General features: G+C 34.7%; 1 protein-coding gene across 1 annotated transcript in view; it reads right to left on the bottom strand.

Annotated features, from left to right (window-relative positions):
* Zbbx (zinc finger B-box domain containing) overlaps positions 1–21,172 on the bottom strand; it is a 189,314-nt gene that overhangs the window by 94,085 nt on the left and 74,057 nt on the right. Inside the window, exon 7 of the mRNA XM_027942150.2 lies at positions 9,884–9,979. Coding sequence (XP_027797951.2) covers positions 9,884–9,979 — 96 coding nt within the window. The remainder of the gene's footprint in view (positions 1–9,883; positions 9,980–21,172) is intronic.

Genomic DNA, 21,172 nt, shown 5'->3' with positions numbered 1-21,172 from the left:
ATATATATATATATATATATATATATTGCATTATGTATATATGTATATATGTATGTATGATTTATATAATGTCATGTACATATATATAACATTAAGTAAGAGAAGAACCCCTATATTTGGAGAAACTTGTCCAGAATCCACATAGGCTATATGCTCATTGAGTTGTATACTTATGTAATTCATTCATACTAACTTTTAGAGATGAATGTTTGTTCTATAATCTGAGATTCACTGGGAACTTAAAGATCATCTTACTATTTGTGGCTTGCCAACCTTTCCTCTTCTGCAATCAAAACTAGGAAATGTGATGCTGACAGAATCACAAGTGTTCTTACCACAAAACTTTAAAAAAAGAAAGAAAAAGAAATTGGTGGTGTGAAGTGACTGATATGCTCATTAGCTTGCCTTTGAAGATTGTTTCACAAAGTATATGTATATCAAAACATGATATTGCATACCTGCACACCAATTGTATATAATTGGTATCTGTCAATTATTGCTCAATAAAGAGAGCAAAAATAGTCTTCAGGTTGCTACAAACATTCTGCAAAGACACTACCTAACCCAAAGAAACTTTATGGAAGAAAGAATATTTTTAATCACATATTTTTAATTACATAGCATATGACACTTAATACACATTTAGGAAAAATTTTCTCACTTTCCCAGTCAATTTTATGTTTAGAATTGTATAAGATTGTAATATACAACATCCCATTTTAGTGATGCTAATATAAAAGAGAAAAATGTTCAAAAATGTTTAGAAAGCATCCTCTATGCCATGTTGCTTTTAGTAAGCATGATATGACTCATACTATATCTACATCTGGGTCACAGTAAGCAATATCACAGGAAAGTCCAGTTGTATGTGTGTGACGAGGGGAGCAAAGGGAGAGGGATGAGAGGAAAAAGACAAGAGAAAGGAGAATTGAACTCAGATATATTCTGAAGCTCAAATTCTGAAGTTAAGGGAAGGAGTCAGTTCTCATTATTCTTAATCTTCCCTACAAGCAAGCACAATACTTCAATTTACTAGTGGTCACTCAGAAAATGTCTGAATAAATATTTTGATAAATGAAAAATTCCCAGTAAAATCATACAGTGGAGTACTCATACTATTTACCTTCAAAGCTGAGGGCATTTAGTTAAATTCTATATTATTTATATATTAGACTCGCTTTTTTAATTAGTAAGTTGCATTTGTGTTTTAATTTTAAGGTTTTAATTTTTCTCCACTGAACTTTTCTGAAATTAACACATGTAAATTGTTCAAATTAACAGGTTTCATTGTGAAGTTTCCATATATGTATATATCATGCATCAGTCATGTTCACCATCACTTCTACCCTCTCATGTCTTTCCATCTCCCCCATATTCTCCCAGTCCTCTTCCTGTTTACTAATAGTCCCTCTTCTACTTTTAGGTCTCATTTTTAATTTTTATGGTTTTAGTTTTCACATATGAGAGAAAACATATGTGATATTTGTTTGTTTTCCCAGGTCTGGTTTATTTTGCTTAGTTCTCTCCATCCTGCAAATGACATGATTTGGTTCTTTAATTCTTATATGTATTAAAATTTCTAATAAATATAAGTGATGAGAGTAGGCACCCTGGCGTTCAGTATTAGATATGGGTTTGTCACATATAGTCTTTTTTGTTGTTGAGGTATGATCCTTCTGTAACTAATTTTATCACAATTTTTATCATGAAGGGATGTGGAATATCACCCAAAGCTTATTCTGTATCCACTGCAGTGTTCACAAGTTTTTTTTTATTCTTGATATTATTTATGTGCTATATTTATTGATTTTTTGTAGGTTGAACCATCTTTACTTGCCTGGAGTGAAACCAATTTGATCATGGCATATGCTCCTTAATGTGCTGTTGAATTTGATTTCCAAGTATTTTATTGAGGTTGGTTTGTTTTTCAGTACTGATAACTGAATGCAGGGATTCATGCATGGAAAGCAAGCACTATATCATAGAGTGATGTAGCCCTTTTCATTAATTTTTAACTTTGAGACACAGTCTGATTAAATTGCCCAGGCTGGCCTCAAATTTGTAATCCTTCTACTTCAGCTTCCCAAGTATTTTAGATTATAGGTATGTACCAATAGCCAAGCTATTCAGGAATTTTGCATCTAAGTTTACCAGGGATATTGATCTGTAGTTCTGGTTTTGGTGGCAGGCTAATATTAGTTTCATAGGATGGCTTTAAAAGGCTTTCTATTTCATAGGATAGACTGGTGAGCTTGCTGTTAGTTCTTTGGAAGTCCAGGGAAATCCTGGCATTTTCTTTGTTGAGAGATTTTCGTTATTAATTCTGTCTCATTTCTGGCTATTGGTGGATATGTTTTTTTTTTTTTTTTTTTAATTCTCTTGGTTCAATTTTGATAGGTCATACATGTCCAGAAATTTGTCCATTTCTTTTAGATTTTTCAATTTACTTGAATACAGTTTTCCAAAATATTCTCTAATGATTTTTTGAATTTCAGTGGCATCTATTGCAATATCTCCTTCTTCATCTTTGATTTAAATTTTTATTTTCCCCTCTTTCTTTTGGTTATGTAAGCTAATAGTTTGTCAATTTTGTTTATCTTTTCAAAGAACCAACTCTTTCATTGATCCCTTGCATTGTTCTTTTAGTCCCCATTTTATTTTATGCTCTGATCTTTGCTATCTCTTTCCATCTACTACTTTGGGTTTAATTTGTTCTTCTTTTGCTGAGATACATTATTAAGCTATTTATTTAAAATCATTCTGCCTTGTAATGCAAAAAACAACAACAACAACAACAAAGTACATGTATAAAGACATGAATTGGCTTGAACATACTTTATATACAAAGATATGAAAAATCATTCTCTATATGTGTAATATGAATTGTAATGCATTCTGCTGTCATGTATTTTAAAAAATAAAATCAATCAAATGTGAAGGAGAAGGAGGAGGAGGAGGAGGAGGAGGAGGAGGAGGAGGAAGAAGAAGAAACCATGCCTGTCCACCATCCTCCCGAGTGCCTGGCACAGGATGCCATACCTGAGGCACAGGTTGAACTCAGTGTGTATTTTCTGATGAATAAATGATATATCTGGCAGATGATCCTAAAAAAATAAAATAAAATCATCTGCCTTTATTTACTTATTGTTTGGTTTTGGGGTTTTTGTTTTTGTTTTAATGTGAGCATTCATTTCAATAGATCTCCCTCTCATTACTGCTTTTGCTCTAAACCACAGGTTTCATTCAGTATGTTGAGATTCCATTTTCATTTGATTTTAGAAATTTCTGAATTTCCTCTCTGGTTTCTTCAATGACACACTATTTGCTCAAAATGCATGTTGTTCAATCTCTATATGATTGCAGAATTTCTGTACTTTTCTCTTGCTGGTTGATTCTTGCTTCATTCTCTTTTGATATGATGAAATATAAGACATTATTTATATTTTTTGAATTTGTTAAAAACTTGTTATACAGCCTAATATATAATATCATTTGGAAGAAGTTCCATATGTTGATTTAAAGAAAAGGATTATTCTGGATCATTTCAATTGGATAATCTATAGATTTCTATTAAGTCCATTTGATCTATAATACAAATTAATTCTGATGTTTGTTTGTTGACTTCTTTTTTTTTGGTCTGGATGATCTATCTATTGACAAAAGTGGCATACTGAGGGCTGGGGCTGGGGCTCAGCAGTAGCACACTTGCCTGGCATGTGTAAGGCACTAGGTTTGATTCTCAGCACCATATATAAAAAAATAAAATAAAGGTCTATCAACAACTAAAAAATATATTTTAAAAAGTGGTGTATTGAAGTCATTCACAATTATTATATATAGTTCTATCTCTCTTTATGTCAAGTAGTTCTTGTTACAGAAAATTGGGTGCTCTGACATTCATTGTATATAGATAGTCATTATCTTCTTGACCAATTGTTCTCATTTTTGGTATGTAGTCACCTTTGCCTCCTGATTTTTTCATAAAGTCTATTTTGTCAGTGCATTTGTTTTATTTTCTTGAAATATCATTTGCATCATTTCACTTTCAATCTGCATTTGTCTTTGCAGTTGAGGTGAACTTGCACGCTGCATGTTATGCTTTAGATATGAGATGTCCACCAAAAACTTATGTGTGAGACAATGCAAGAATGTTCAGAGATGAAATGATTAGATCATGAACATTTTAACCTAATTAGTGGATCAACCAATGTATATCAACTAATATAATAAATATGGACTATACTGGGTGGTAAACACAGGGAGGTAGAATGTGGCTGGGGGGAATAGGTCACTGGGGGATGCCTTTGGGGTTCATATTTTGTCCCTGCTGAGTGGAGCTCTCTGTTTCACAGTTGCCATGTTCTGAGCTGATTTATTTCTTTTTTTTTTCACCTTGTTCTTTATTTATTTTTACTTCTTACATACATGACAATAGTGCAATGCATCACAATCATAATTATCCATTCACATCACAATTTTTCGTAACTCTGTATATAAAGTATGTCCACGCCAAATTATGCCATTATACATGAGCTCTCTTTTTTGCATTACAATTCTTAATATACCTTTATACTACAATTTATCATATATCTGTTTGTATATAAGGTATGTTGACACCAAATTCACACCTTCATACTTGTATTTTGTATAATGATGAGGGTCTCCTTCCACCATCCATGCTATTCCCCTTCTCCCTCCCTTTCTCTCCCACCCCTATTCCCTATCTAGAGGTAATCTTCCAATACTCCCTTCTACCATGAGGTTCTGCCTCATCTCAGACCCAGTGGGGTCGGTTAATCATGGACTCAACCTCTAAAACCTTGAGCCAAAATAAACTTTGCCTTCTCTGAGTTGCTCTTGTTGGGTATTTTAATCACAATGATGAAAAAGGTAACTAAGACACAGCATATTGTTGGTTCTTGTTTTTTTAAACCATTGTGGTTGATTTATCCAATCAACCTCTTTTAATTGGTAAATTGAGATGATTTACATTCAGGAGTATTATGGAAAGGTGTGGACTTCTGGGCACTTGACTGATTTTTTTTTCTGGTTGTTTTGAATATTCTATATATATGTTTCTCTCTTATTCATCTTTTACATTTGATGATTGACTATATTAGTAATGTTTGCTTCTCTCCTATATTCCATTTGCATGTCCATTGTTTTAATGAGATTTATTCGTTCTCATGCTGTCATGATCATGTACATTATTTTTTCCCCCTTGTCAGCATGTAGAGTTCACTATGGTATCTTCTGAAATACTGAGTTAGTGGTCATGAATTCCCTTAATTTATGCTTACCTTGGAAGGTCCTTATTTCTGAAGGGTAATATTGCTGGCTATATTACTCTTGATTTGCAACTATTTTCTTTTAAGACATGAAATACATTTTCTGTGCCCTTCCTGCCTTTAGGGTTTCTTCTAAGAAATCTGTTTTTAATCTAATGGGCTTGCTTTTAAATGTGATTTGGTCCTCTTGTACCTTTTAATATTTTTTCTTTGTCCTATACTTTTAGCAATTTAGCTATAATATGTCATGGGCAGGTTATTTTCTGGTCATCTCTTTCAGAGTTCTTGATGCCAGATCTTTCTTAAAATTTGGGAAGTATTCTACTATTATTTCACTGCAGGTTATCTCTGCCTCAGCCTGTGGCTCTTCTCCCTCCAGTATGCCAACAGAGCAGATCTTTGGCTTTAATGGTGCTCAGATATCTTGAGTGCTCTCTTCATTCTTGTTTTTATTCTGTATTGCTATCTGAATGCAAATTTAGTGTCCAGTAGTTTTCAAGCTCCACTATTCCTTTGATTGATTTAGTCTATTGTTGGGGCTTTCAACTGAGTTTGTTTGTTTTTTAAATCTGACTTGAGTTTTTCATTTCCAAGACTTCAATTTTTTTTTTCCAAAATCTCTATTGAAATGCTCATTCACATTCTATACTATCTTTCTTAGTTCATTCAGCTATTGGTTTTTCTTCTCTTGGATTTCATTGAGCTTTTCCAAAATCATTATTTGAATTCTTTATCCAGCATTTCATCCACTTTAGTACCTCTGAAATCTGTTACTATGGTGTTACTAACTTTACGACATTACATTTTAATGCTGTTTTTTCATATTTTTTAGATCCTATGTTGAAATTTGTGCATCTATTGGTATGGCTATCTCTTCTACCTTTATGCGAGGATCCTCTTGGTAAGCAATGTTCTCTTGATAAAGTGTCTTTGGGTATCAGTTTTCTGTGTAGTTTTGAGTTTTATTCCAATTGGACTTCATAGTACAGTCTCCCAATGGCTTCTGTGGCTGTATTTAGAATCTTTTGGCAAAATGTATACAATGTCAGGGTATGAGGAGCCTCCTTTTTCTGTCAGTCTCACAAGAGAGAGTCCTTCTGGTAATTCAGGCAGGTGTGGTATAGGCAGTGGGATAAGTGGGGTGAACCTGTTTTTGATACTCTGGTCGATGGGAGTGGAAGCACCTAGCAGGTGATAGGGGTTTCTCAGATACAGTTGATACTGATTGAGTTACTTGAAAACAGTTCTGGTACTGGCTTTTCCAGTCATTATGAAGGTCCTGAATCTTTTATTCTCTGTTCAGATACTAGTACCCTGGTGTTTCATGGGGAGATGCAGAGTCCAGGGTCACAGCTCCCCTCTGTGGCACTTATCTCTAGTCTTTTAAAAAATGTGCAATCTAATAGGGTGAAACAGTTATGAGTGCTGATGATCTTCATAAGTTCAGTGTCCAGACAGTTTTTGTGTTACATGTCTGTTATTGCTATGGGGGTGAGTGTCCAGGAGCAAGCCATAAGATTCCACTTGTTATGCCTGGTTGGGGATAGGTCATTGGCTGGGAAAGTCCCCCCCCACACACACACACACACACATCTTTTCTTTAAGTTGAAGTATCACCAAGTTTTGAGCAGGACTAGGTTGTGCCTGCAACAAAGTGCACTTCCTCTCAGTTGAGCCAGGATTGTAGTTCAGTGGCTGAGGACCCACCCAATGGGTCCAAAGTCCTGGACTCAATTCCCAGCACCACAAAGAAAAACCAAATAAATAAAAAGCAACAGAAAAACAATAGAAGACAGGGGAAAATGTGATGTAGAATAAAATAAATTTAAAATGATAACAGTAACAATTTTTAAAGGGAAAAAAGAAAAAAATAATAATTAAAAATTTCCAAGAAAAAAAAAGAGAGAAATGGAAAGCAGATGTGAAACTGAAATAGGAACAAAGAATAAAAGGGGAAGAAAAATAATGAAGGAGTAAAAATTTTTTTAAAAAAGCTAGAGAGATAGAAAAAGAGACACAACAAGCAAACAAACAAACAAAAACAGCTTCAACAACAAGAATAAAAATATTAATAGAAATCAAAAACTTCCTCTCCATCCAGGTACTTGAAAGGAACCTCGCCACCTATGCAGATCAAAGCTTCTCTCTGAGTCTTCTTGGGCTGTGAATTCCACAGACAGAGCAAAATTTAGGAGTTATTCATCCCCCTTTTCTTTCTTGCCTGTTGACTAGCAGAAGTGATTTGTAGCTGAACCAGTTGCAATTCCTCTCAGCTGCTCTGCTTCCTGGAATGAGCTAACTTAGAGAGTGAAACTCCCCCAATAAAGATTCCTTCTGGAACTTTTTGAGCTGCACACTCCTGGGGTGGGAAAAATGCCAATATCACAGTATGTCAGTGGTCCAGCGGAAGGCTGAACTCACCTGGCAAAAACTCTGAGGGTTTTAGAGCTGCAGTCTTCAAGGGCAAGGTTAACATCAGTGCTGCAGCTTTTGTCAACTGTCTTGGAATGAGGAATCCCCCTAGGATTCTCTCCAGAACTTTGTGGGCTGCTTTCTCTGAAAGTGGGGCCAGCACTGGCTCTGCAGCAAATCTCTCACCAACCCCACCAGCCAAGGGAATGGCAAAAGAACTACACTGGGAGAAGGAAAGGTGGGACCTGCAAGATTCACTTTGCATGACTGGTGCTACCAGACTTGGTTCCCTCAGAAAATCACACAAGACTGTTCACACCCCCAGGCTCTTGACAGCAGGACACTCAAACTGCTGATTTTAAAAGAAAGTGCCTTCCATTCCCCCTCATTTTTCATCACATAGGATTCTCAGTTGGTCTAAGTCACAGTCCCTCCTCCAGGGCAAACTGACTCTTAGAGTGGCCACCTGCTGAGCCACATATTGCCAGGGAGAGGAGGGGGCAGGTGGCGGGAGATAGGAAAATGCAGGAACTCTTGAACCTCAGGGCTATAACTCACACAATAAGACCTTTATTCAGATGACTGCCAGTTACAGCACTGTGAGAATATATCAGGAAGTACTAAAACTCTCTCCAGAGCCAGCTCACCATGCAAACTCTGTTTATTCTTCTGTAGGATGGCAAATTCTGTGCTAGAGGGAGAACCTCACTTACACACCCTACCCCCACAGATGACGGGTGCCTTCCCTCCAGCTGGATGCTCGGTTTTTCCCACACTTCCACTATCCAAAAACTCTGGTTGTCTCTAAGTCTCTGTCTCTTGACTATTACATTCCAGCACTCTCCCATGGACATCCACCCTATCATGCAGCTATACTTCTGTTGCTTTGATTTTAACTTGTGAAGACTTGTTGCCTCTAATCCTCCACCTTGAATCTTAATGACTCACTTTTATAGAGAATAATATGATATAATTATAATATACCAAAGGAGAGAAGGACCAGGTTAGTTTTTGTTCTCCCAAGATTACTTTTGTTTGAAAACTCTAAACATTTGTAATTCAAAAATAACTGACTTTGATAAATGTAAGTTAGGTCTATACTTGATAATTTGTGATAATCATAACTGGGGTCACAGCATTTTTGAGAGTTACCAATATTTATATTGATGTAACATGTAAAAATTGAAACCTTAACAGTAATGTTTTAAAATATAGATCTGATCACCTCCTTCCCTTTGTCTACAAGATGTTAAAATTCTTAACCCATTACATGAGGTCCTTGGTTCTCATTTTTATGTCCAGGTCCTTTGGAACAAAATGCTATCAATATTAACCATCTAATGTACCTGCCTAGCACATATCTTATTTTCTAGAGGGCATTTATTAATATGCATTAAATAAATTACTGTAAATTGAATTAAATCAATAACGAATTCAGGCATAATTATATGTAACTAGTATGATGTCATGTATGTATCTGACCATATTTATTGTTTAAGTAATCTGAATTTTAAAGCCATTTTACAGGGCTTCTGTTGAGGCATTTTAAACAGTAAAGATTAAAAGTAAGGGACAATGATTATACACATATACATTCATTTAGCTTTCATATATTCATATAAATAAACATGAATATCATATTAATAAATATACTAATGTACTAATAAAAATTATTTTTATATAAATATTTATATAAATAAAAATTTCCAATATGTGGAAGGAAATGTAGAAACCTGAGAGCTGAACTTATCTAAATAATTATGAGTGAGAACAAATAAAATTTTTTTAAAATGAATATGAAAAGAAAACATAAGAGATTTCTACTCATACACAAGCTACAATTAGTACTTAAAATAAGCCATATGTTCATTTAAAACCACAATAGATAAAAATATTGTCTAATTTAAAATGTCAAGTTCATGGACTGAATGCATAATCTAAAGATTCCAATCAAGTTAAGTGTTTCAGGGACTATATTAAAACACAGTTTAAATAGCAAAATAGAATCTAGATTAGTGTTCAGTAAAATAATTTTAAGATATATGTCAAGACTCTCTGTACATAATACAATTTTAGAAATTAAGGTAAATCATTCTGAGTTCTAATTTAAACATGTTTTAAATGTCTTTACATTGAAACATTTTATAAATACATTGCAAGTAAAGCATTATAAAAAGTCATACCTGCAAAAGTGTTGTTCTGTGGAGCTTCAGTGCCCCCTTCTGGTGGATTTTAGCAAAGCATCCTGAACAATAATCTTCACCACATTCAAGGCATACCTTAAAATATATACATGTATTAAAAACCATACAATCTTATTGTAGTAGGATTTGAGAAAATGCTTAAATAAAGAAATCACTGTTCTCACACTATTCCTCAAATTACGTACTTACATGTCATCTGAATTGAGAAGCCCGCTCCCCCACCAAAAAAAAAAAATCTTAATATTTAACCATTTGAAGAAAACTAGCTGTAAATGCTAATAACTTTCATGTCAAAATAAATTTTAACAGTTGTAATTTAAGTGTTAAGTTTATATGTTAAGATGTATGTGTGTCAAAACTACAACTATCTTATATTTGATAAAGGGGCTAAAAGCATGCAATGGAGGAAGGATAGCATCTTCAACAAATGGTGCTGGGAAAACTGGAAATCCATATGCAACAAAATGAAACTGAATCCATTTCTCTCGCCATGCACAAAAGTGAATTCAAAATGGATCAAGGAGCTTGATATCAAATCAGAGACACGCCGTCTGATAGAAGAAAAAGTTGGCTACGATCTACATTCGGTGGGGTCGGGCTCCAAATTCCTCAATAGGACACCCATAGCACAAAAGTTAATAACTAGAATCAACAAATGGGACTTACTCAAACTAAAAAGTTTTTTCTCAGCAAAAGAAACAATAAGAGAGGTAAATAGGGAGCCTACACCCTGGGAACAAATCTTTACTCCTCACACTTCAGATAGAGCCCTAATATCCAGAGTATACAAAGAACTCAAAAAATTAGACAATAAGAGAACAAACAACCCAATCAATAAATGGGCCAAGGACCTGAACAGACACTTCTCAGAGGAGGACATACAGTCAATCAACAAGTACATGAAAAAATGCTCACCATCTCTAGCTGTCAGAGAAATGCAAATCAAAACCACCCTAAGATACCATCTCACTCCAGTAAGATTGGCAGCCATTAGGAAGTCAAACAACAACAAGTGCTGGCGAGGATGTGGGGAAAAGGGTACACTTGTACATTGCTGGTGGGACTGCAGATTGGTGCAGCCAATTTGGAAAGCAGTATGGAGATTTCTTGGAAAGCTGGGAATGGAGCCACCATTTGACCCAGCTATTCCCCTTCTTGGTCTATTCCCTAAAGACCTAAAAAGAGCATGCTACAGGGACACTGCTACATCGATGTTCATAGCAGCACAATTCACAATAGCAAGGCTGTGGAACCAACCTAGATGCCCTTCAATAGACGAATGGATAAAAAAAAATGTGGCATTTATACACAATGGAGTATTACTCTGCATTAAAAAATGACAAAATCATAGAATTTGCAGGGAAATGGATGGCATTAGAGCAGATTATGCTAAGTGAAGCTAGCCAATCCCTAAAAAACAAATGCCAAATGTCTTCTTTGATATAAGGAGAGTAACTAAGATCAGAGTAGGGACGAAGAGCATGAGAAGAAGATTAACCTGAAACTGGGATGAGAGGTGGGAGGGAAAGGGAGAGAGAAGGGAAATTGCATGGAAATGGAAGGAGACCCTCAGGGTTATACAGTGGAGGGGGTAGAGAGAGAGGAGGGGAGGGGAGGGGAGAGGTGGGGAGGGGGGATGGTGGAGGATGGGAAAGGCAGCAGAGCACAACAGACACTAGTATGGCAACATGTAAATCAATGGATGTGTAACTGATGTGATTCTGCAATCTGTGTATGGGGTGAAGGTGGGAGTTCATAACCCACTTGAATCAAAGTGTGGAATATGATATGTCAAGAAATTTGTAATGTTTTGAACAACCAACAATAAAAAATTAAAAAAAAAAAAAGAGAGCAAGCCACTTATGGACTCAGACCTCTGAAACTGTGAACCCCCAAATAAACTTTTCCTCCTCTAAAAAAAAAAAAAGATGTATGTGTGTGTAGGCTTTTTTCTGAATAAATCACAAAAGAGCTAGTAGTCTAAGATAAAACTTCTTGGTATGATTAAAAAAAATCTCCACATCAAACCTTTTTCATTTTTTGACTTTTTCTTCCGTGTATGGATATGCATGGCATAATTAGTTTCAAACAATTTGTATGCTCTTCTCCTCAAAAATCCCCATATTTTCCATGAAAGGTAGTAGTGATTCTCAAAATAAATATTTGAAAATGTTCTTAGAAGATTCCCCAAAGCAAAGAATAATAAGGGGAAAAGAACATTAATGAAACAGCACCATAATGTTAAAATTTTTTTTATATTTAAAATGTAATGTGTAGTATGTATACATATATCCAATGATGTAATATACCTATTGCTATGGTGGCCCCAAACAAGACTGAAAATAATGAGAAAAGCAAACGGATTTTTTTCCATAAATGCAATTATTATGGTGCAGTTGTAGTGTTGCTTGGACACAACTGACAATATGATAAACAGATTTGCACATGGCTAAGGTCCCTCATTTTCTTCAGTAGGCCCAGGTAGGGAAGAATCACTAATAGCACAAAAGATAGCATGAAAGCTTGGGGGAGGGGGTCAGGAAGTCTATGTGAAGGAGCTAGTCCTTCTTTGAGCCCTCAGAATGTCCAGTGTCCTCCATCCTACTTCTCTCTCAAGGAACAGTAAGTATTAAAGCATCTGGATTAGGCTAGCAAGTCAGTATCTTTCCCTGGCAGACTGAAGGGGGCAATTATACATCTCCAACTGTAATGTGCACAAAAAACACCTGGGATTTTGTGACAGTACAGGCTCTGGTTCCCTAGGTTTAGAGCAAGACCTGAGATTCTGTGTTCTAGCAAGTTCCAGATGCTCCTGCTGCTGCTGGGAGCCCACACATTGAGTAACAAAGCACTAAGAGATGCATATGACAAAGAAAAGTGGGCTAAACCCTATGATAATCCCAACAGGAGATTTCTAAGTCCTCATATGATGACATGCTTATATGTAATAATATAGCCAGGTTTATTTAATATAAAATTATTAGGACAACCCCTCTCCAAACAAAAGGTTAAAGGTATAAAAAATTCTATATAACTAAAATGAAACTTTCAAGGGTTGAAAGGGGAAGCTACAGTTAAATAATAATTATCCAAAACTTTTAATGGGCACTTACTGTTCTAGGAGCTTCAGATGTTCAAAAACAATTCTCACAACAACTCTAATGAATCTCCATTATGAAGAAAAGGTGACAGAGGAACAATGATTAGAACTTTCCCTCAGTCATGTAAACTAACATAGGTAGAGCCACAATTTCACCCTCAATATCCAGCTTAAAGCTCAAGTTCTTAAATATGATACTCATTAATAATAATTTAGCCAATCACTGACCATTAATTGCAGTACTATCGTACTGAAAAAACTTGATAAAATCTGCAATCAAATAAATCTGTATTTCAAATGACTGTATGATCTGGTATTTATCAAAGTCCTTAATGCATTTTTTCTAAGGTGATTAGCTGTACAGAATGGATTATTATTATGCATTTTCATTGTTTTTTATTAGTGCATCAGAACTGGAGTTTTTACTTAATGAAGGAGAAACATAAACACTGTCTCTAGCACAGGGACCAGTCCTACCTTTCTACTCTTTCTTCAAGAACTACAGTCTCTTAGGAAAATGAGGATAAAAAACATGATTATGGGCTGGGGTTGTGGCTCAGCGGTAGAGCACTTGCCTCGCATGTGCAACACCCTGGGTTTGATCCTCAACACCACATAAAAATAATAAGTGAAATAAAGGTATTGTGTCCAAATACAACTAAAAAATATTTTTAAAAAAACATTATCATAATTCTATCTTTTTAAATACAAAATAAAGTTAAAAATTATAATTTCTTATAAATATATGGTAGTATTATGATGTTTCTAAATGTATCCTGCATAATTTTTATTTAATATACCTGTTAATATTTTAATACATGTATTACAAGTAGTTGTAAGTTTCTACAACATAATAATATAGGAATTAAGAATCAGTTTCGGCACATAATTGATTCTAAACTAAGTATTTGTTAACAGACTTTTAATGAAAGTAACCAAACAGATATTTGTAGACTAGAAATCAAATCTAGAATTGCAGAGCAAGCTTATATATTTTGTTATACAAGCATATTTGGATTTAAATTGGATTAAAATGACCGCCAACTGGAAAATCTTTTCAGGCAGTTTGTGTAACTGGCAGTAACATACTAAAAATATAGATAAGAACTCCATTCCACCACAGATGCTTCTTCCGTGATGGAATACCCAAGTGTGATTTTAACAAATCTCTTGTTGATTCGATGAATAACAGATCTGTTGGGCAAAGCCTTCAGAATCCATTTGAGTTTAATTAAGTGACTCACATTTGCCAAACAAATATATAATTGTAAAACTGTCCACTTTACTCTTGGTGTATAGAAATAGCCTAAAACCATTGGAATTTCTTGTACAACAAGAAATTGGGAAGTTTTGGATTTTTTTTTCAAAAACACACAATTCATTGTCTCTTCCCTGTGTTTCAGACATAACACTAAACGCTGAACATGCTAACTCATAATCGTCAGTAACTATGTAAAGTGCTGTTATCCCTATCTGGCGGCTTTTACAAACGAGAATACAGAGCTAGAGAGATGAAGTCATTTGCTAAAGAGCCCATAGCTAATGACAGGATTGAGATTTGAACTTCCAAAATGCAAGACCTTATTTAACTCCTATCTCTCATACTCGATTTTGCCTGTGTGTATGTATGTATGCATATGTGTGTGTATTCAGTCATAATTATATGCATAATTATATCTGATGATAGAAGCTAATAACACAAGACAACCTCAGAATTTAACACTACTATTCATTATACCAGCCTCATATGAATGTGTAGATGGGTTTTTAGCATGGGATATTGTTTTCATTTCAAATAAGAGGAAATTCTTCTTAAAATCTTAATGAACTCAAAAACAAACAAACAAAAAAAAAACTTAATGAACTCCTTCAAGAATGTTTAGGTCCTAGATCCTGTCTACTGTATAAAGCAGTTTTCAGGCCAATCCACTCTTGAATCAGGGCACACACTGTCACTCCCATATACTCTCTAGTCCAGGCCCCACGCCATGTATCCTGTGTGAGATTTCCTTCTTATTAATTTTTTCTTCTCTCTAAAAAATATAGATCCTTTATTTTCATGTCAAGTCTTGTCTACTTATGCCATCGCATTCAAGTTCATAGCCTTTAAGACGTTCTCAGCTAGACTAAGAAAAATAGAGAAAAGACTAAAATAAATGAAACCAGAGATGAAAAAGGAGATGTTACAAATAATAACAGAGCCACACAAAGGATCATTGGAGGTTATTGTCAAAAACCATACATGAAAAGATTGGATAAAAAGAAGAAATAGACAAATTCATGGGTGCATACACCTTACCAAGATTGAATCATGAAGGCATATAAAACATAAAGAGACCCATAAAAAGGAATGATATTCAATCAGTAGTAAAGAAAAGCCTAGGACCAAGCAGCTGAACTCCTGAGTTTTACCAAACATTTAAAGAACCAATTCTTTTTAAATGAAAAAACAAAAAATGAAGAGAAGGAAATTCTTCCAAACTCATTCTATGGGCACAGCATTACTCTGATACCAAAACTAGACAAGAACACAACAAAAAAAGGAAACTATAGGCCAGTCCTTGCTGAATACAACAGTCCTTGCTGTAAACAACGTCAACAAAATACTAGCAAGCCAATTATAACAACACATTTTAAAAAGTTTGCTCTCCATGGTCAAATGGAATTTATCTTAGTGATGCAAATATGGTTCAACATACATAAATAAAAAACATAATACAACACACGTCAGAAGGATGACAATCTTCTCAATAGAGGCAGAAGATATACTTGATAAAATTCAACATCCCTCTGTGACAAAAAATTCTGAGCAAATTATATATAGAAGGAATGTACCTGAATATAATAAAAGCCACATATAATAAGCCAACAGCTAACATCATATCAAATGGGGGGAAGTTGAAAGCTTTCTCTTTAAAATCTGAAACAAGACAAAGATGTCCAATTGCACCACTTTTATTCAACATACTCCTGGAAGTGCAATCAGGACAGAGAGAAACGAAGAGCAATCAAACTGGAAAAGAGAAAGTTGAGGTGTCACTGTTTGCAAATGATATGATCTCATATAGAGAATACCCCCCCAAAGGCTCCCACAAATTTAAAAAAAAATATGGGCTAATAAATAAATCAAAATAGAAACCCAGAGAACAATTCCATTTACAAAAGATACAAAACAATACCTAGGAATAAATTTAACTAAAAACATGAATAATCTCTACAATAAAAAATATAATTTATCAATAAAAAATATTGAAAAGTTCACAAAAATTGGAAAGACATCCTATGCTAATAGATTATAAGAAACAATGATTTTTAAATATCCATACTACCCAAGGCAAATTACAGAGTCAATGCAATCCCTTTTTCAAAATACCAATGACCTTCTTCACCGAATTAGCAAAAATAAGGTTTTGGGGAACGTTAAGATTTGTATGGAACCACAAAAAGAAATCAAAAGTTACAGCCTTCTTAAAAACATCAACCAGGCAGGAGGCATTATACTACCTGACTCAAAATATGCTAAACAGCTGTAGTAATCAAAACAGCATGTTGTTGGCATAAATCCAGACACAAACCACTAGAACAGAAAAGAGAGCCTAGCAGTACAGCCACACATGTATAGCCATAAGACTCTTTATGAAGATACTAGAACATGCATTGGAAAAAAAGACAGTCTTCTCAATAGTGTTGGGAATACCACGTATCCATATGCAGGAACAAAACTATGCTCCAATCTCTGACCAGGTATAAGAAGACATTCAAAATGAATTAAAAATTTCAATGTAAGATATAAAACTATAAGACCATGACCTAATGATCTATGAACTAATTAATAAACTAACTATGAAGAAAACATAAAAGAAATACTTCAGGACCCTGGAAACAGGCAAGATACCCAAAGCTTCCCCCCTGCCCCCTTGGGCAAGATACCCAAAGCTCAGAAAATGAAAGCAAAAGTAGACAAATGTGATTATATCAAACTAAAACTCTTCTCTATAGCAAAAGAAAAATAATCAACGAGTGCAGAGACTACCTACAGAATGAGAGAAAATGTTTGCAAAGCCATTCGTCTGACCAGGAGTTAATATCCAGAATATTTAAGGAAATGAAAATATTTAATAGCAAAAACAAACAAAAAATGAAACCAAATAATCTGATTTAAAAATGGCCACTCCACCCAAGTAGACATTTCTCAAAAGACATGCAAATAACCAACAGATATATGAAAAAATTTCAACATCATTAATCTTCAAGGAAAATGCAAATCATTTTACTGTAGTTAGAATGGCTATTGTCAAATAAACTAAGCAGAACAAATGTTGGTGAGCATGTAGAAAAAAAGGGAACCCTTTCACACTAATAGAGGGGGTGCAAATTAATCCACCTTTATGGAAAACAGCATGGAGACTCCTCAAAAAATTAAAAATAGAACTACTGTATGATTTAGCAATTCCACTACTGGAGATGTATTTAAAGAAATTAAATTAGTGTGTAAGAGACATCTGCGCTCCCATATTTACTGAAGCACTATTAACAATAGGTAAGTGGAAACAATGTGTCCATCAAATGAAGAATGCATTTAAAAAATGTCATACATATACATAACAGAATACTAGTCAGTCATAAAAAAAGAAATCCTGTCCTTTGAAATATCATAGATGGAACTAAGGATCATTATTCTAAGTGAAATAAGCCAGGCACAGAAGGACAAGCACCACACTATCACGTTCATATGTGGAACCTAAAAAACTTGATCTTATCAAATAAGAGAATGTTTGAGAATAGCATAGAGACTAGGAAGAATAGGGGAGAGGTAGACATGTGGAGAAGTTCACCAATGAGTACTAAAACATAGTTAGGTAGACTAAGTTTTGGTGTGACATTGCACAGTAACAGGACTACAGCTAATGACAATGTACTGGATATTTCAAAAAGCTAAAAGAAAGTACTTGGTATGTTTTTGTTTAAAAAATGATAAATGCTTGTAAAGATATATATATATTTCTACCCTAATTTAAACACTGTAAATATTTACATGTGTCAAAATATCACATCATATCCCATAAATATCTATGATTTTATGTTTTGTATTTTAAATGTTTTGATGTATTTTAATCTATCTTAAAATAAATTTAAGTTTTTAAAAAAGTGCTGGCCATGCACAGTGGTGCATGTCTATGATCCCAGTGACTTGGGAGGCTGAGGCAGGAGGATCACAAGTTCCAGACCAGCCTCTGCAACTTAGCAAAATCCTCTCAAGATACAAAAGGATGTAATTCCAGGGCACAGCACTCATGGGTTCAATCCCCAGTAAAGAAAGAATAGGGGAGGAGGCGGAAAGGAAGGAGAAGGAGGAAGAAGAGAAGGAGGAGGAAAAAAAGAAATGCTCAACAGTGTATCATATTCTCATAACATACTGACTCACAGCTCCTACATAAATCCTTTTTTAAAATCAACAGCAGACCCCAGCATCAACAAGTAAGTCTCTTTTAGCTCTCATGTTTCCAATTGAGAAATACTAGCATTTGTTTATATTTTTACACATTTCTACATAGTTCTCTAATTCCTTAAATTATTGCCTAACATCATATCAAATGAGAAAACACAATGTAATAGTAAGAACATTATAACAAGAGCCAGGACTTTCAGCTTAAGGTTGTTATTAGCATTTTTCATTAGATGTAAAGCATTCTAACACTTTAAACGCAGTTAAAACTGCCATTAAATAAACCTAAGAGTAAAACTTTAAGTCAGAAATGATTATGTGTAAGTTCTCTGAAACAAAAACATAGTGTAAAAATACATTATAATACAGCTATAGTCATTGAATTGGTGAAGGGGGAAAGTGCTTCTAATATTGTATAATAGTATAAATTGCAAAGGATCCTATAGTATCCTCAATGTTAACCAAAAGGAAAATACATCCAAATGAAGGGCAAGTCTATATGAGGGGATAGTTGTAAAGAACTGGTCATTCCACAAGTATTTGTTGAGTTCCTATCACACTGCAAGTGTAGTTCCAGGTGGCTGATATCCAGCAGTGAACATAACTAAACCCTACCATAATGAAATTCACACAGTGGGTAAAAAATAAACAAATGTGTATGAAGTGGTGATAAATGCTATGTAGATGAATTAAGTAGACTTGCAAAACTAGAGACTGAAACTCAGCTTTTGCTCTTATAAAAGGCTGCAGAGTAGATAACATGAATTGATATTTATGGATTTGAGGAGACTGAGAGAAAAATATTTGTTGGAGAGAAGTCAGAGGTTCAATTTTGAGCCTATTAGAAATTCAAGCATAAATGTTCAGAAAGTAGTTTGAGTGACACATTCAGGAGCAAGGTATGGAATAAATGTGTAAATTTGGGATTCATCAATGTAGAAATGGTCTTTAAAGCCAAGGGTTTGGAACAAATTACCTAAAGAATATGAATAGATAAAGGAGAAGTTTGAGAACTGAATCCTATGGCATGTCAACACTAAGACGTCAAGAAGAATACAAAACCCCAGAAAAGATGGAGAATATGAACACCTAGAAAATGAAATGAAACCAAGAAAGCCTGGAGTCTCAGGAAGCCACGCGAAGAAAGTCACAGATGCGGAGAATAATACAGTGTCAAATATTCCTAGTAAAGTAAGAGCTGAGAATTGAACACTGTATTTAAGAATGTGGAAGTCACTGGAGCACTTGATAGGTACAGTTGGTGGATACTAGCAGAGAGTCAAGACTGAATGAAGAGAGTTCCAGAGACAATGGGAATCCAGCAATTATACTTCTGGGTACAGATCCCAAAGAAATAAAAGCATTGTTTTGAAGAGATATTTGTACACCCATGTTCTTAGTGGCATTACTCATTATTTCCAAAAGCTAGATGCATCCCAAGTTTCCATCAGTGAATTTAATAAATCAAATATGGTACACACAGAGAGTGAAATGGAATTCAACCTTAAAAAGAAAGGAAATTCTGAGCCATGCTGCAAAATGGTTGAATCTTCAGGACATTATGCTAAGTTAACAAAAGACAGATACTATTTGATTCGGTTACATGAGGAACCCAGAATAGTCAAATTCATACAGACAGAAAGCAAAATGGTATTTATTAGGGCTTGGGGGATACGAAAGTGGTGAGCTATTATTGACTAGAAATGGAATTTCAATTTTGCAAGATGGATGTGAACTCTGGGGATAGATGGTGGTGACGACAGCACTACAGGCATGTACATAACACCACTGAACCTGACACTTATCGCGGAGGGGAAATTTTATGATTTATTATCATATATTTTAAATGTTCAAGAAATTGGCATTAATGAAGAGCTATAGAACTATCAAAAAGCACTATTATCTGTACTTTTTTCATTTCATGTCACAAATTTTAAGAGAAATTATGTTATTTGAAAGAGAAATAAAAAGACTAGCACACAAATATCCATAGCAGCCTTAAACATAAAAGAAAAAAAAAACCTAAAACCCAAAGGTTATTCAAGATGACAATGGATGAACAAATACAATGCAAGACTACTTAGTAATATAAATTGAACAAACTACTAATTGGTTTAACAGCATGCATTTATCTCCATGTGGAGCTAAAGAAACCAAGAAATATATATATATATATATATATATATATATATATATATATATACACATTATATCATTTTATTTACCTAAATTCAGGAACTAACTCTGTGGGATTAAAAAGCAGAATAGTGGTTGCCTAGGAATGTATTAGAAAAGGAATGTGGGCACTTTCAAAGGGTTAAGGAAATATTCTGTAATAAGCTTGTCAACAGGGTACATTGTATATTTAAGGTCTGTCTACATGGTAAAAATAAATTATGCCTCATAAAAATAATGAAGAACATAAGGGGAGATATGAGAGCAAGAATGGAAAACTTTTTTTTTTGCCAGGGCGGGTGGGCACCATGGATTGAACCCAGGGGCACTAAACTCTTAGCTGCAACCCAGCCCTTTTCTTTATTTTACTTAAAGACGGGGTCTTGCTGAGTTGCTTAGGACCTCACTAAGCTGCTGAGGCTGGCTTTGAACTTCGAATCCTCCTGCCTCCATCTCTCAAACTGCGGGTATTAAAGGCATGCACCACCATGCCTGGAAAGAATGGATAACTTTTTAGAAGAGTTTTATTCTAATAGGACACAAAGAA

Source organism: Marmota flaviventris, chromosome 8 (genome assembly GCF_047511675.1).
Source record: "Marmota flaviventris isolate mMarFla1 chromosome 8, mMarFla1.hap1, whole genome shotgun sequence".
NCBI classification, from domain to species: Eukaryota; Metazoa; Chordata; class Mammalia; order Rodentia; family Sciuridae; genus Marmota; species Marmota flaviventris.
Note: the sequence above shows the minus strand (reverse complement) of the source record. Positions and strands in the feature narration are given on the sequence as shown.